This window comes from Limulus polyphemus, unplaced genomic scaffold (assembly GCF_000517525.1).
Source record: "Limulus polyphemus unplaced genomic scaffold, Limulus_polyphemus-2.1.2 Scaffold513, whole genome shotgun sequence".
Taxonomy (NCBI): domain Eukaryota; kingdom Metazoa; phylum Arthropoda; class Merostomata; order Xiphosura; family Limulidae; genus Limulus; species Limulus polyphemus.
In genome coordinates, this window is record NW_013666123.1 from 329,609 (window position 1) to 347,254 (window position 17,646).

The window sequence follows — 17,646 nt, forward strand, 5'->3', positions numbered from 1 at the left end:
AGTAATTGAACTGCAGTCAGGAGAGAGACGTATTGTTGAAGTCTAGCTCGTGATACGTGAATTATAGTTTGTTATAGCGCAACTGTTGACGTTATGTGTATCGGTATAGTTATATTCAGAAAGAATAAACCAGTTTTATTAAGTAAGGACTTGTGTCGCTAAAGTTTCGTCGGAACGAAGTTACGGAAAGTTAATTAACAAACGGAGACGTAACAGTATATTAAAACATTTTTCTGTGGTTGTTAATGTTTACATCTTAAAAATTATTTTAGTTAGTTAACTAGTAATGGATCCCACATAACCAAAAATATGGTCAATATACCACAAGAAAAGTACAGAACAATAATGCAAGCCTAAATAAACAATTATTCTATATCCAGTTAATGAAATACCATAACAAATTGTATTGTACTTTGTATTTATGGTAAAGCTACTAAGGCTATATGCTGCTGGCCCTAATTTTGAAATACTAACCAGAAGGAAAGCAGCTAGTTAGCAGCACACTACCACCCATCATTCATACTAAAATATTGACTGCCACTCTTATAATGCATCCACAACTTAAAATGCATGGAGTATTTTAAGATATTGCATAGATTCAAATTAGTTTACTCTCTCTGAAACCCAGAACTCTATCACAGGCCAGCCCATTCCCTACCATAAGAAGTAATCCAAGAAAATTAATTTACATGGAATGTTTGACAATAAAAATTCATCTACATGTTGTTGGTTTTTTTTGGGGAGAGGGGGGGCAACTTCAGGTTACTTGTAAAATTTTAAAATCTGAAGGGATGATAAAAATGTTTACACATTTATAGACTATGTTCATTGGATAACAACATTCTTTAAAACATTTATGAACTATGTCCATCAGATAACAACACTTTTAAAATATTAATGGTTATGTTCATTCGATGACAACATTTTTAAAACATTCATGGACAATGTTCATCTGATGATAACTTTTTGAAAGTTTAATGGACTATGCTCAACAGATGGCAACATTTTAAAATTATTCATGAATTGTGTTTCTCATGAAAAATATAAACTTTCTCACAGTTCTACAAGTGCTATTAATCAAATTTCTAACTAAATTAATTTTTTAAAGCAACTGATACAAATAATCCACAATATATTGGCTTATGATATAAACTCATTTCAAAAATGTATTACTGATAATATGATGAAAAACAAGGAAGGTACTCAGGTCATAATTTCTATCTAATTGATTTAATATTGTGCTGTTGGTTATAAAGACATGTTAACATTTTTTTTATCTGAAAATGTATTTCCAATAGATACTTACCTCTTCACACAATAGCTATTCCTTCAAATCTGCCTTTGATATTTTGTGCATGTCACTAGCCTTGAGTTATCTCCTACATATGATGTGTGTTATAATGTGAACTGCACTAGTGTACAATGTAATCATAATGTGACAATGGCTCTCCACCAATGAAAGGGTGACATCTTCTTAGCACAGTAGATCCCTTAAGCACTTGCAATCAAAATTAAGTTCATTTTTATCCTCAGCATTGTATTGAACAGATGTGGTTTTTTCAGTTTAAACTTAATTTTGAAAAATTTGCACGGACTTTTCACAGTTGGCCATGTCATTATTAATGTCAATGGTTCAAATGGGGCCTAGGTAACAATGTGTAGAACCATATCAAGTTTCAAGTTAGGCAAAGACCCTGTACAAGAATGGGAGGGTGCAAAGAATTAGAAAAGACTGGAACAAAGTGGAAAATCAGGGGAGGAAAAGACAGATCTACAGAAAAAAAAAAGGCAAAAGATAGTCAAGGAAATTGCCCATTATCCTGCGATGATAGAAACCAACAATCTTTGGTCAAACAACTGGGAAAAGAAGGCCAAAATGTGGGCAACAATAAATAGGACAGCTTGGTGGTAGAGAGTAGCAGATGGACCAGTGGGGAAAAATATGCCACTTTTGTTGATAGAAGGTTAAGACAAATGGGATAATATAATAGCTATACAGTCAGAGAAATCTAACTGGCCAGCAAGGGACAGAAAAACACTAACCTGTGAAGATGAAGAGACAACTTTCCAGAGTGAAAAAGAGATGTATGAGGTTGAAGTAAGTGTGACTGAGATGAAGATGAGGAAACCAAAACTGAGCTGGTCAAAGAGATGCATCAACAAGACCCAACAAGTGTTGCGAATTAACAACAAGACACATGGGAGATGACAGAAGAAGGGATTGTTGATGAGATCAGTTGTGGCTGAGGACAGCCAGAGCTGCTGGGTGAGATATCAGGGACAAGAAGAGGGGTGAATTTAGTATTGAGAGGAGTGAAAACTCACTGGCATCCCAAACTGTGAAAATGGAGCATAAATCTAACAAAACTGATTATGTTTAAACTTAAAAACACATCTTTTAAAGATAGTAACAAAGATAAGAAAGAAGTTAATTTCATGTGAAAGTCCTTATGGGGATCTACTGTGCATGGAGGATGTCACTCTCCTACTGGTGAAGGGCTATTATCATATGATGATTATTACATCATGCAATAGAGCAGTTCATGTTATAACATGTCTTAAATTGGAGATAACTCAAGGCTAGCAGAAAGGTAAGCCTATATTTCAGACTCATTAATTATTGCATGTGCAATTAAAAAATAAAGTGAAACTATGCTAAAGTGATTTAACTTACTTGGACATTTTTTCAGTACCTGTTACATGTAATTCAAAAATAAATTTGACTTAGCAATAAGATCTCATAACTACCTCATTAAATTTATCAAAAATACTTTCATTAAAAACAAAATATGATTTGATTTTTTGTACAGAACTTGATACTACCATTAATGTTTATATTTACCATTTATAACACCATTATACAGTAAAAACTAGAGCATAAAAATTAATTTTTGCAATAGAATTCAATGATTTAATCTAATACTTTTTATTATTATTATTAATTTTCAAATTATGTACTTACTAAGAAACTGAAAACTAACTTAAACATTAAATTAATTATTTACTATGGCTAACTAAAGCATGATACAATCAGCATTACAAAATAATCAGGTTTCTTAATTTTATGCATGGCATACAAAATTTCTGCAAGGAATTCAACTAAAGTTAGTCATGTTTGCTAGAAAACATTATACCTGAAACTTCTTTTTTAGAACAGTATAAATTTTAACTTCAAAACCTTTTAACAACACACATTCAAAAAAGTAGTTATTGCTATTTCCTATTTCAGGTTTCTTTAAATTAAATCAGCAATTTTATAAAAATTATAACATTGCAATATTGTTCAATTGAAAACTGGCATTTCTTCTAAAATTATCAGTATTTAAAAAGTAAAAAAGGTAAATTTAAAATAAGAGTTCTTAATAGTATCAAACAAATAAGTAATGTAAAGACATAATACAAAATGCTTCAGCTTTTTCAACATCAGATAATTAAGTATCAAATTGTTGCATTTTAAATTAAGAACATTGTTTGTTGAAATAAGTTACAAAATTAGTCTAGAAAAGAGAAGTAAACCACAACAGTTAAACTTTACTGAAATATCTTTTCTGTACAACTGGATGAATATAATATTTACTTTTTTCCAAGGAAATAATCAAATATGCTAGATTATCTCCAAAGGGAATAATTAGGTTATTACTGAAATGTCCAGTTTAACCTCTCCAGCACATATGAACCAGGTATGAAATTAGTTTAAAGTAGTTATATTATCTCTACCTTTAATTAACAAGGGCAGAGTGAAGTTGCAAAATAAACTAACCTTTTTTTTTATAATTAAAGATTTTAAAGTTTCAGTTATCTTAAAATTATTAAAACTAGCATAACAATTAATGTTTAAAGCATTTCAAAATTGTACAAAATACTAATTAGCTAAACAAGCATTATTTTAACTGTAGTTATTTCTAAATACTAAGGTGTTAACTGTACTTAATAACCTTTCATAAACTGTAGTGCATTAAGTTTCTTCTGTAATTGGTGATGCAGTGTATGAACAATGTGTACCTTGATGAGTAAATTGAATAAAAATATAATTTGCAAAACTGAAAGTGCATACACTTCTTTATTAAAAACATCTAATCTTTAAGTCAATCGCAAAACATCACAAGCAAAATTCAGTCATCATTTATTTAAGATGTGCAGAATATTAGACTGTGAAATTAGTTTAAAACTTAATTTGAGAGTATAATAGCATATAGAACTACCAAGAAATACAGAGCTACCAAAAAATTTGTATTTGCATGACTAGAACCAATATTTTAGCTATCCTTCATTAAAATATAATGTTGATTTACATTGAAAAAAACCTAATATAAAAAAATTAACATCTATACAGGTTTAAGTTATATCAATCTAAACTTTTTGTTGAAATTAGACTTGCTTTAAAAGTTCTAGATTACATGAAACATTTATAACAGATGATAACTGTGATCATTATCACACATCTTGCAGTGATACTATACACCATATATTAGTTTCTAACACATATACGATCACTTTAAGAGTTATATCCAAAATTATAAATAAAAACAATATACTCATCAAAACTATATTCAAAATTCTATCCTAGCTTTAATGACTAAGTTAGAGCAATGTCTCAATAAAAGACGGTTTACAGATATACAAATTGAAATGTAATTTGTGTTCTTTTCAAGCTGGAAGATAATAATGGATCAATTACTACATTACTGGTGGCTGAAAGAATTAGCTGTTGAATGTGATATTTTTACAACATCTTGTGGTCTAAAAAAAGACAATTTTGTGTAACAAAAGTAATCAAAATTATCAACTTACTTATTTGAATGCAATATGGTACGTGATCCATTCTGGGAATTAATCAATACACATGACATCGGGCACTCTGTTTCTTCATAGTAAACACAGTTGTTGATGTCTATGTGGCTGTCAATAAAGCATTTTTTGAGAAATCTGTACAAATGAAACAAAAAAAATCCAATAAAACATCTTGCAGCTGATTATGAAAATTATTATCAAAAAGTACATGAAGTTAAACTTAACAAGTGTTTCATCAAAATAATTTCACTGCATTTTAATTGCTCTTGTACATATTTGAAGCAGAAATTCACAAACAGTTATGTATAAAAAACTAAGTGCTAGTTTTTAAAGAATGATCTTTCTTACTGTGATACAACTTGAACACCATTCAGCATGTGAAAATTGGTTTTGACTGTTTCAGATAGATCACATTATGTCATATGTTTAAATAAACAAATTATTCTATAAGCATACTTCTTTTTCTGTTAAAGATTAACAAGTTCAATTCCCATACTTCAATGAACAAATTATATGAATAATATGAATTTAAATAAAAGGTTGGTCAAACAAAAGTCAACAAAATGTTAGCACATGAATTATTTATGTTTAATAAAGTAAAAGCAAAAATATGTAAAAGGTACATTATTTTCTTCTATAACAACTTACAATCCACCATAATCTGTACTCATTGTTCCTAAGTATTCACAGGAAACTCCAAGCTGCTTGAGAACTGTGCAGTTGTTGGCTGCATTTCCACCTTGCTGCCAACGATGAGCTAAGCATCTCAAATTAAAAATGAAAAAGAATCATATTTGAATACAAAATACTTAAAATATGTGTACACATATATGAAAGAAAAACAAAGATATTATTTTCTTCGTACCTTAGAAGTACAAAGTGATGCAGCTGGAATAACGAAATGTGGAAATAAATTAAAACATAAGCCTGTGGTATAGTGGACCCTACTCTTGCATTGCAGGAAGTTTATGAACCAGAATATACAACAGGCTTATGTTTTAAGTTATTTCCATATTTCGGTGCTACTATAGCGTGAGGTCTACCGCTGCATTATCCATCCCTCATGGATATCACACATTTCCATACATTTATTTTAGCGATAAACACTTAATTTGATACATTTTTATACATGTTTGATAGACCTGGGTAGGCGACATATGGCGGTAGACCTCACGTTATAGTAGCACCCATATTTCTTTATTTCAGCTTCATCACTTTATACTTCTAAGGTATGAAGAAAATAACAGATATGATATTACAGAATATGGGTGTATTTACCTTCTAGACTCCAAATGAGTTTGTCAACAAAAAAAAGAGATACCACAAAACGTCCACATCGGCAATCTTTATTTACACAAACAGAGTACAAACACAATATATTGATACAAAACAATGGTGTTTATGAATTTGTTGAACTAGTAAGAGAATGGTAAAAGAACCTTTAATGTTTCTCTCACTAATCCAGTAAAGCCCCCTGTAAGGTCCAAAGAAATAAAAATTAAACTATAATTGAAAATAAGCTCTTAGTGTTTAAACTTTAAACTAGAACAACCTCTATATACCAAATGGAAATCACTATCTCGATCTCTATCTTTGAAGATTTTCCATGAAAGCTACATAATGGAGAAGATTTTGGCTTTAAGTACAAAGCAAAATAACAATAGTAAAGTCAGGTTGCTTATGCCACATATGACCTAGAGCCATATACATTCAACAATAGGAGCATGTAGCATGTAACAGAAAGTAATAACTACAGTAAATTGTCTAGAAAAGCTGAAATGTAAATGCAATAAGTCTCAAGAAATTTCAATAATAATAATAATAAGATTTAGAAGGGAAAGTTACAACAGCTGTAAATATGTCAGAGAAAGTAATTAGCAAAAACTAATGTAACTTTACTAATGACATAATGCCATATTATATACAGAACTGTTATATAGCTAGTATTAATATACATACTAAGAGCTTAAACTAATGGAAAGTAAAAATGACTCAACTTACTAAAGCAGTTCACTATTACTCTAAACAATTTTTAAAATAATTAAAGTATAGAAATGAAAGTTTTTAAAATTTTATATAAATTACTGGTTAGGCCTCACATAGGATGTTATGCACACTTTGGATTCTATAACTAATAAAAGATACTGACTTGTTGGTAAAGGCTCAGAGGGGACACTAGGATGATTCTAGGGATGGAAGAGTATCTTATAGGGATGAGTTAAGATATTTTGTTTTCTATTTATAATAGACAGGGTAATAAAGAGGTAATCTTGCTGAAGTTTGATAGACTTATTATCTGGAGAATCAACTGGATAAAAGCCTCTGGGCAAATCCATGTAACTATGGATACAAATTTAAAAATTCAAACATTTCTAAAGAATCATTTCAGATTTGAATCGTAATGTTAATGTTTGGGTAGTGATAAATCAAAATATTTCACTTGGATAGCTGTGTAATTAAGGGTGTAGATTTGGTGTATCTGGATTTTCAGTAAGCATTTGACAAGGTACAACATAAAAGGCTTGTAAAAAAATTATCTCTATAGGTGTTGGCAATAAGTTAGCAAATTGGATAGAAGAATGGCTGGATGAAAGAAAACAGAGGGTTGTTGTTAATGTATTTCAATCACAATGGATTAATGTTAAAGGGGGGGTATCTCAGGGCTCAGTCTTAGGACCTTTGCTCTTTTTGGTATACCTCAATGACACAGATGAGGGAATGGTCAATAAATTACTTAAATTAGCTGATGATATTAAGGTATTGGGTGTTGCTAGCTGTTAAGAGGATGCTGTTGCTTTACAAAAGAATTTAGATCATTTAGTATGTTGGGCATATATTTTGGATGGGAATAACCTTAACAGTGTCATGAAAGAAAAGGATCTTGTGGTAATAATTGATCAGTGTCTTAAGCCATCCAAGCAGTGTGCCATTGCTAGTGGTAGGGCAAATAAGATTTCATGTTGTATCTACAGAAATATTGAATAAAAGTCTAAAGAGGTTATAATTTCATTGTATAAATTACTGGTTAGGCCACATTTGGAGTATTGTGTTCAGTCTTGGGCTCCTTACCTCAGGAAAGGGTTCAGATGAGGGCTACTAGCATGGTGCCCAAGATGGAGGGGTTGTCATATCTTCACTTAAAAAATACGAGTTAGAAGGTATCTCATTGAGGTGTTTAAGATTGTAAAGGGAATTGATAATACTGATGCATCATCTTTTTTCATACTTAATGATGAGAATAGTAAGAATAGGGGACACAAATATAAATTTTGGCAGTTAAGACAGTTTTATTTTTTTAACAAGGTGGTTGGCCTTTGACGTTGTGGAGGTAGTAAATTTAAGCAAGTTTAAGAGAAAGCTTGATAACTGTATGAATGACAAGGGTTGGCTTTAAGATTTTTAAAAAAAGTTATTTATTCAATAGTTTTAGTTTAGAGGATGGGACAGCCGAGATGGACCAATAGGTCTCGTGTTGCCACAAAACATTATGTTATGTTAATGTTATGAACAAGATTACTTTATTAGACTTAGCTACAAATGTTTCTCTTTTCATGTTGGAAAAAACACTTTAAAATGAGCTCCATTACTGATGAAATGGAAACAATTAAGGTATAACTTGATTATATGGGTATCATCATTTTCAGTTGACAGATTTTTTTTTTTTTTCCACCTATTAATTACTCCACTCACTCTCTGAAGCCAGAAGATACACTGGTCTTGCCCATGTTTTGTGAGCAATGCTGGGGTCTTTCTTTTCTTCTCACTTTTGATTGCTATCAAATTAATGTTTGCTGTCACTATTTCAATTGTGCATAATATAAAAAAAATTAGACAAATATGGATTAAATCCAGTAAAGAAAATGGGGCTTAATTTAGTAAGGTGAGTACGGCATATATGTAAAATGATTAATAAGATATTCATGAAGATAATAGTCCTATAATGCCTTATGGTGACTGCTTATGGAGTGATTAGCTATTTACTAATTGTATTATGGTATAGGTGGCAGCTCAAGACAATTTAAAATTATCCAAAATGTCCAAACAGGACGTATCAACATAGGAACACTAAAAAGCAAGATACTTTTATCCAATCTTAAATTCCAATAAAAATGTTCTCTTGGAGAAAATGATTTCACTATAATAACTCTTTTTTCATCTGAGCTGAAAAAGTCTGCAGGTTGGATAGTGAGTAATAATAAACACTGGTAGATTATCCTTAAAAGAATATAAATAATAAAATTAAAGCTAAACAAGAAAGAAAAAGGGCTATAAAGAGTGATAAGCAAAGATACAACAAAGACAGCTGAACTCATAGAGACACTATAAAGTAAGTAATGGTAATGTAAGAACCAACCCTTACGTAATGTGATGTAATTTGGAGCTTAACATACAATCTAAATCTAATTCATGCTTTTACTGATATTTTGCTTTGGATATTAGCTAATTAAAAAAAAACACCAGATACTTTTGTGGTATGATCAGCTGATAGAAGAGACTGGTAATTAAGTGGCAAAAAATTTCCATATTTTTTTCTCTTAACACCCTATAAAATGCAAAACAAAGACAAGCTAATGAACATTTTTATAAATTAATCACATGAATATAGGCCTTTGTGGACCAAAACTGTTAGATAACAAGAACAGTAGAGCTTTGCACATAACTTATACATTCTGAGGAGGTAAAAGCACTGAAAATGGCTAAAAAATGTAACATGAATAATGATTGAATTGCCCCTCTGATTTATTTGTGATTTATTCTGAAGACAACAGGACAAACACATAAAAGATATAGAAAAAACTGACTAGGTACCAAGTAAGTGACTTTATTTTGTTAACAATGCAATTAATTTATGGAATGAGTTACCACTTACAGTGGTGGAGGTCAGCACCTTTTAGGAGAGTAATAGGGGAATTGATGATTTCATGAAATATAAAGGGTAGGTTTAGATTTTTTATTTTTCCACCTCAGAGGTGGGTGTGCAGGCTTGAAGGACCACACTATGTTATGCTAAGACTTTCTCACAAACATACATTTCCTCAAAAAACAAATTACATATGGCCCTTCACATTTGCATTTACAATACCAGTACACTCACTATGGCATTATGCACTTAAATCATTCTAGAAGATCTTTGTTATAACTTACAGTAAGAGGTTTGAATGCAAATATTTTGAAATTTGGGGAAATATTATTACTAGTAAGTTTAAACTTTTAGAGATTATAAATTGCATGCAGATTTCTCTTAAGAAGTTTTGTGTGTGTGTGTGTGTGTGTGGCGGTGGTGGAGGGAGGGCGGTTAATATCAACATGTAGAAAAAATAGTAGAATGATTTACCAGTTGATGTTATTTAAAATAGTAACAGTTCATAATTCCTTTTACTTAGTACTTGTTTGAAATATTTGTTACGTTATTGTGTCATGTTTTCTTTCATTTTGTTCCACGACTCAGTACGAGTATTGCCTTCAACTATTTATTTAAATCATGGTATCACAGTTATACATGAATTAGTACCATCTTTGATGTATTATAGTTCACTCACGAGGAAGTCTGTATATCTCGTAACGTCTGAATTTTAACTTCAGTCGTAGCAGTAGTTTTTATTATCAATCAAGATCCGTTTTCTAACCATTACCAGTACCACTAGTATATCGAAATTCAACATTTTAATTTACAACATAGCATGAACGAACATTAACTTACATTTCCACTAATACTAATATGATAGTAAAACTATTAGTATCACCAGTAGTAGTAGCACTACTACTAGCGGTATTAGTATTAATCGGTCATGTTAATAATAATATTTTTAATGGCAATTATATATAAACTTTATTTTAATTTTTTTTCACTCAGATACCAACCTCTGATCGGTATCTTCCTCTGGATATGACTTACAAAATACGACGACGTCTAAACATACCAAACCGACACACAGTATCTTTTTATCCTGTAATTCTTGGACGACTTGTAATGCCATAACAATCACTACGATTTTATTGCGTACAAATGGGTCTAAGAGTTTTACGTAGGTAATAGAAGGTTATAACAAAAATAAAATAATACAACCTACTGGTCTCTAGAGTAACTAGGTTGATGTGTGTGCATTTTTAACATATTGTTGAGCGGTAAAATGTCATTGTTATTTTTAAATGTTTGTGAACAGTATTAAAATGTGGTTTTAGTTTTTTTCATCTATTAAATAAACATGTTTGTAGCTCAAAGCTTATCGTAAATAATAATGAAAATGATGAGCATTCACAAAACTACAATGGAAATAAATAATACTAGTCATGTTAAAGTTGCTTCTACAACCATAGTTACACATATAGTGTTTCCACTCAATATTTTCTTTTCAAATTCCAACGTTATGCATAGAAATTCTAGAAAATCAATTTGTGATCGTGAAATACATTCAAAAGCTTCTGCAATTTATTAATTTTTAAAAAAAATCAGACATTCTCTGTTTTATCTTACTAGTAACACCCATTTGGTTAATAGTAAATTGACAAACAACGATTTGTAAGCATGATTAATTATATATTTTGGAGGAACATATATGTTTCGAACACGGTTTTACTTTGCATTTAAAAAAACAAGTTTCAGTGAAAATTTACTTATTCATAACCAATGAATACTACAACGTATTCTCTATGGGATTGCAAAGTAGCACACACGAAAAACTAACTAAATTGTAAATATAATTTTAACTGTGATCTTATAAATACAAACTTAAATTTTTTTCTCTTCCATTATTAAAAGAAACAAAATATTTATCAAATATTCCCACCATCAGTGAGACAGTGTCTGCTACAAGTTCAAAGTGCAAGTTTGAAAGTCTCAAAAAGGGGAAAATCCGACAGTAGCAGCTGCCATAGTTGTCCCTAGGCTTACTGTTATGCACAAGTGGGCACCCTGCATCAAGCTCAGACTCCACAGAGGAAAACCCAGCCACCAACACATCTCAGCATTACAGCACAGAAGCACTGAAACCAAGTGAATTAGCAGGGCTACCTTGCTGCTCTCATAATGCTTGTATCATAGCCATTGCTGATGATGATTGCAAATGATCGTCACTACAGAAGGAAGGAAGGAACAAAGCACATATTTTCAGTGAAGGTAGCAGGGTCATTATATAACTAACTGCTCATATCTTGCCATGCAGCAAGATATGCAAAGCAACCAGTTTCACCCAACTACCCAGCGAGTGCAAGATAACCAGGAAAGAGCTTCAGCTGCTGCTACTTGCACTTGAAAAAGCTAATGGATCTCGAGTCATGTTTGGCCGCTGACTTGGGGAGATGCAAGAGATAACTTGCACTACAGATTGTGATGGTCAGCTAAGCTCTGGCAGGGCTGGTTGGATTGTTTTATGAGCCTATAGTATCAAGTTACAATGATGTATAATGGAATTCTTTATTGATACATCAGTGGCCAAGACACTGATAAATATCGCCATGTACCGAACACTCTGAGTGTAGCCACCACCCAGAGGAAAAAAAGTTTCTAGATAGGGTAAAATCCAGCAAATAATTTTTGGTTTTCCTCTGTAAAAAATCACTATATATAATACTTAGCATCACCCAGAAACTGAACACGGAAAGTGATATGTGCTGGTTACTGTCAACTACTTCACCAAGTGAGCTGAAGCTTATCCGTTGGCTGATACTTTAGCACAGTCCATAACTGATTTTTTCATGAAACAATGGCTAGCCAGATTCGGTGAACCAAAAGAAATTCACACATACCAGAAAACTAATTTCACCAGTCAGCTGTTCTCTTAGTTGTATGGTTTTGGCAAAATGTTTGCATATTGTTCTATATTGAGGTTATTGTTTACATGCATGGAGAATTTATTGAGTAAATGCCCGGGTAGTAACAGAAAAGGTAGCATATGATCAGACAAACGTGTACGAGTTCTTATTCTGCTCTGTATAAGTTGTTTTGAGCATTTATTCATCAAAACACATACACACCTGTTTTGTATAAAAGGGTATGCTTTTGGTATAATATTTTTCGAAACAGATCAAAGCTTTGCTCAGTCAATTTCTCTGTACTTGATGTAGAGTCGTACCTCGACATCTGCCAGAAGTTATAAGGCGTCAAATTGTTCGACTGTCCAGAAATGGTATGAAGCAAACGGACATTACCAGAACAGTAAGGTTTCCCCAGTGTACTATATTCAGAATCTTGAAACGTTATTGAACTGCAGGAAACGTTGTCTCAGGAAAGTCTATTGGTAGATGCCGAAAAACTACTGTCCGAAATGACCGTGTTTTGATCAGGTTAACATATCAAGGTCGAAAAAAAGTCTTGCAACACCTGATGACAGGAATAGCACAAACACCTTCATTCCAGGGTATCCAGAAGAACAGCGAAAAGGAGACTGACCAAACAAGGTTATTTTACAAGAAGAACTATTTGCAAATCGATATTAACCAGAATTCACAGCCTTCACCATGTTACTTGGGCATAACAGCATGCCAACGTACAGTTAGGACACTGGCGACATGTTATCTTTTCAGATGAGTCCTGTTTCTGGATTGTTAAAGCTGATGGTAGGATTCGTGTTCGTCGTTTCTCTGAAGAGCAGTTCAGGGAATACTATCTCACCCACATGGAACACACTGGAGGTGGTGTAGTACATGTTTGCGCAGCTATTCTTCGTGATGGTAAAACTGCTCTTCATTTCTTCCAGTGAAACGTCAATGGCGCCTCTTACTGACATCACACAGAGATAATATTTTACCTATATGCTAGGGAGGGGTTTGGAAATAACTTTGTGTTCAAGGATTTCAATGTCACTGCCCACAGTGCGTGCATTGTACAGGACTATCTCGATCTCCTGGACGTTACAAGATTGGCATGGCCAATAAAGTCTCCATATTGTAATCCCATTGAGAACTGTTAGGCAGAATTAAGCCAGAAAACTGCTAATCACGACCCTGAACAAGCTACTGTAGCTGAATTGTAGTATCTTCTAGTGACAAGTTGGGATAAGATCGCGGTGTGTTACATCAATAACCTCATTGACAGCATGTCATTCGCCTTGCAGAGGTTATTTGAGTAGGAGGAGGACTCACCAGTTACTGAATGTTTAATGTGAACTGCTATAAAGCTACAGACGTTATTTATAAAAATTTGATGTTATATTTTATTATTATATATATTTTGGTAAGGTTTTATTGTTATAGGTGGAATGCTGAATTGCACATTTTTCTACGGGTGTCTGATAAAATTGTTTACTGTTCTAATAAATCACTGATGATGTCCATAGAACCTGTCTCATTATACAAATTACATATGTAGATGTTTAATATAACATGCTTTTCTCAGTTTGACAGTGCTAAGTGTATTTTTATTCCATCTTAATAATAATGATCTTATTTGTTACAAAATATGCAAACATTTTGGCCAAAACTGTACAAGGTATTAGATTTGGTGAAGCCTTATACTTCACCTTATCACCCTCATTCAAGCAGTTTGGTAGAACAGGTGATACAGACTATAAAGTAGTTTCTTGCAATGTTTGTTAATCTCAGTCAAACTGAGTGGATGAACATTTGTTATATGTCATGATGATGTACCATGCAACAAATTACAGTTTGATTGGATGTACATGTTTATGTTTGGTAGAAAAATACTACTCTCTATAAATGTTACTTTGGGTCCATTCCAACTTCAATTGTGCCATAGGAATATGTGGAGTGGCTGTGAACTACAATAGCTGACACACATGGGTTTTTACATCACCAGATGGGAAAGACCACCATATGGCATAAGGGGTGCTATGACAAAGCTGTCAAAGAGCATTGATTCTAATGTTGAGACTGGGTATAGCTTTGGTACAAGCCAATAGTATTTAAGCCACTTTGTTCTAGTTGGAAAGGTCCACATCTCGTATTTCAATAATTGATTCAATCGACATATGAGGTACAATGGTTACACAGCATGCTTAAGCGCATGAAACACATTGTCAAGTTGTGATCATTTATTACAAATACACCAATTATGGAATCAGAGGTTGAGACCAATCAGTGTGAGGATGATAAGAGTACTGTGTTATTTCATCTTAGCTCAGCTGATGAGGAGGAAGGGACAGAAGATAGTTATTTGGCTATGCATGATGAGTCAAATATGAAGGTCCCAGATAGCTCTAGTGGCTGGTCAATATACCTATAATATTCTCCTGAGCACTATGGCTGAGCCTAACTGCCAAATCAGCAGTTATGACAGTAACTTACTGCAGTATCACTAACTGAATGTAAGTGTTAATCCTTGCTTTACAAGTGATGCTCATTGTACAACACACTATACCGTGTAATTTGCACTTGATTATCAACAGCTAGGATGGTCATTTGTTGGGAAAACAATAGTTAAAAAGACTTTGTGACACTTGCTTTCCAAGCTATCGAGTGGTACTATCTGATAAAACGTATAGACTGCATGCTATAGCAGAAATTGTTTTCACTTCCATGTGGTGTCCCAGATAAGGACATTCAATGGATGGGCATGGTATTACTGTTCATCGAAATAGTCCATCTGTGTTTTCATATTGCATACCTGGACAATGAAATATGACCATATTATACTTCTGCAATGTTGTGATCAAATGTGTTATCATATATCATCCCTTTCAGATTCTTAAAGTTCATGAGTCATGTTAGCAATGCATGGTCCTCCCAAATGGCAAACTTTTTGGCAATGAAAAGGCATTATTGCACATTATGACATTCGTCTGTTGAAAATAAACAGAGATCCTGGGTTACATTCCTTGTTTTCTAACAATCCCCACTGGATATGATTACATACGGTGTCTGAAGGCTGCATGATCCCACCCTTTAACATCCACTGGATCTTGGTACTGACCATATCCCTACTTTTCCAATGAAGCATTCATGGTAGTTATATAATTGGATGTTCATCACCTTTATTTATGTGATGACAAGTAATTTTGGTTGATCCATCAACCGTCTGGTCCCGTGAATATTTCACATATTTAACTAACAGATTACTGAGCATCTTCCACTAGATTGAGTTAAGCATGTTTGCACAGTCCTCAATCAGGGACTTTAGATGCATCATCAGCCATGTATTTGCTTTCAGATGATGTATGACAGGTAACACTAACATTGCCACCAGTTTCAGTGACCTGTTTTGTTGTCGTTCTCATGAATATTCCAATGGAATGCTGGGTACCCAAATGCCAATAATTGCAGACTGCTACCAAAATGTCATCCCTTTTTGAACAGATCACTGTCCGAGCTTTTGCTTGCTTTTGGGAGAGAAAACTGTATATCTCATAGCCATGTTATACAGTACCAATGCACTAGATTTCAGCATTAGTAAAACATAAAACACAACTTATGTATGTAGAAGTACCATGACATCCTCCAGGAAATGCATTTATGCTGTTTACTGTTCTTGAGTCAATTCTAGGTAGAAGTTGTTGGTTTTTCCATGGAAGTACATGTCTTCTGTTACACAGGCAAAAGTTACTGATAATTGCAGCAGTATGTCCATACCAAAAAGGTCAATGCCAAACATCTAGATTGAAGATGTCTAACTTTATTTTATGATTGACATGACCTAGACATAGTTGTAAAGGTGGCTTTCCAGTCATCATATAGAACCAAATCAATGTTAACTGGCCAGAATACCTAATACATGGTAATATCCCACCATTCTGGTTGTACTAGAACTTGATTATTGTCACTATATCTTTATAGGCATGTACCCAGATCCATCTACTCATACTAGAGCTGGACTGACCACCACATCCTTTGATACAAACTATTTGCTGTAACACTCCGAGTCAGTGACCAGCTCTGACTCGGGCTCCATTAATTTTCTGGAGCATGAGTAGCAGGAGCTGCAGAACATGCAGTCATTCTATTCTTGATGTCCCACTTACCTTGCTGCACAGCATGATACATGTATCTAAAGTGACCCTACCGCCAACACCCAAACCCTGTGGTGGGTTAGAGCACTCGAATGCAATCTGCAAGTCGCAGGTTTGAACACGTATCACTGCACATGCTTGCCCTTTTAGCCATGAGGACTTTATAATGAGAGAGTCAACCACGCTATTCATTGGTAAAAGAGTAGCCTAGCAGTTAGTGGTGGATGGTATTATTAGCTGTCTTCTCTCTAGTCTATCAATGTTAAATTCAGAACAAGTAGCACAGATAACCCTCGAGTAGCTTTGCATGAAATTAAAAAAACCAAACCAAACCATCTGCTTCAGTCCTCCCTTCTAACACAAGCATTGTGGGAGTACCATAAAAGCCTTGTCCATTCAATGGGAACCAATAGATGTGCTGCACAACCCAGATGTTTTTATATCTAGTTCGCTCTCAGGAAACTCCATCTTGATATGGAACACACAATTAAGCAGAATGGTCCATTTTAAGTACATTAATCCACCAAGTCAAAACATTGACAAAACTTGACATTGGATGTATTCCAGTGAAGCTGCATCTTGCTAAGGTGTTTTATTGCATCTGGAGCTAGTCTGTTCAAGCTCAGGGTCAGGCATTACATTGCAAGCTCCCATTCCAAGCAGGGGTATACCTGAATAGTCTCAAGAAGAAGACCAGATCCTTTTATTCAATTTTTGAAAATGTTAGATGTGAGATCTGGTTTGTTTCTCTTACAGGTAACTGTGGTTTTGCCATAAGTCCCCATCCCTCAGATTCTTTACCTGTACTAAGCTGAACCATATTTAGTACCAGGGCTGGGGTGTAGTGGGATGGTATAGGAACTCATACACTTAGCAGAGTGTTATATTCCTGGTCCCTTGTCAAAAAATAGCAAGGTATCAGTGGTAACTCACTTAGCTCACTATTAGTACTGCA

The 17,646-nt window shown here is 33.5% G+C and overlaps 1 protein-coding gene across 1 annotated transcript in view; it reads right to left on the reverse strand.

The window, feature by feature from the left end:
* The window catches only part of LOC106458780 (ketohexokinase-like), a 19,832-nt gene extending 8,987 nt beyond the window's left edge, over nt 1–10,845 (reverse strand). Inside the window, exons 1-3 of the mRNA XM_013918329.2 lie at nt 10,654–10,845; nt 5,440–5,556; nt 4,792–4,926 (exon numbers count right to left, since the gene is read on the reverse strand). Of these exons, the coding sequence (XP_013773783.1) occupies nt 4,792–4,926; nt 5,440–5,556; nt 10,654–10,769 (368 nt within the window). The 5' untranslated portion in view covers nt 10,770–10,845. The remainder of the gene's footprint in view (nt 1–4,791; nt 4,927–5,439; nt 5,557–10,653) is intronic.
* Nucleotides 10,846–17,646: the final 6,801 nt, after the last annotated feature.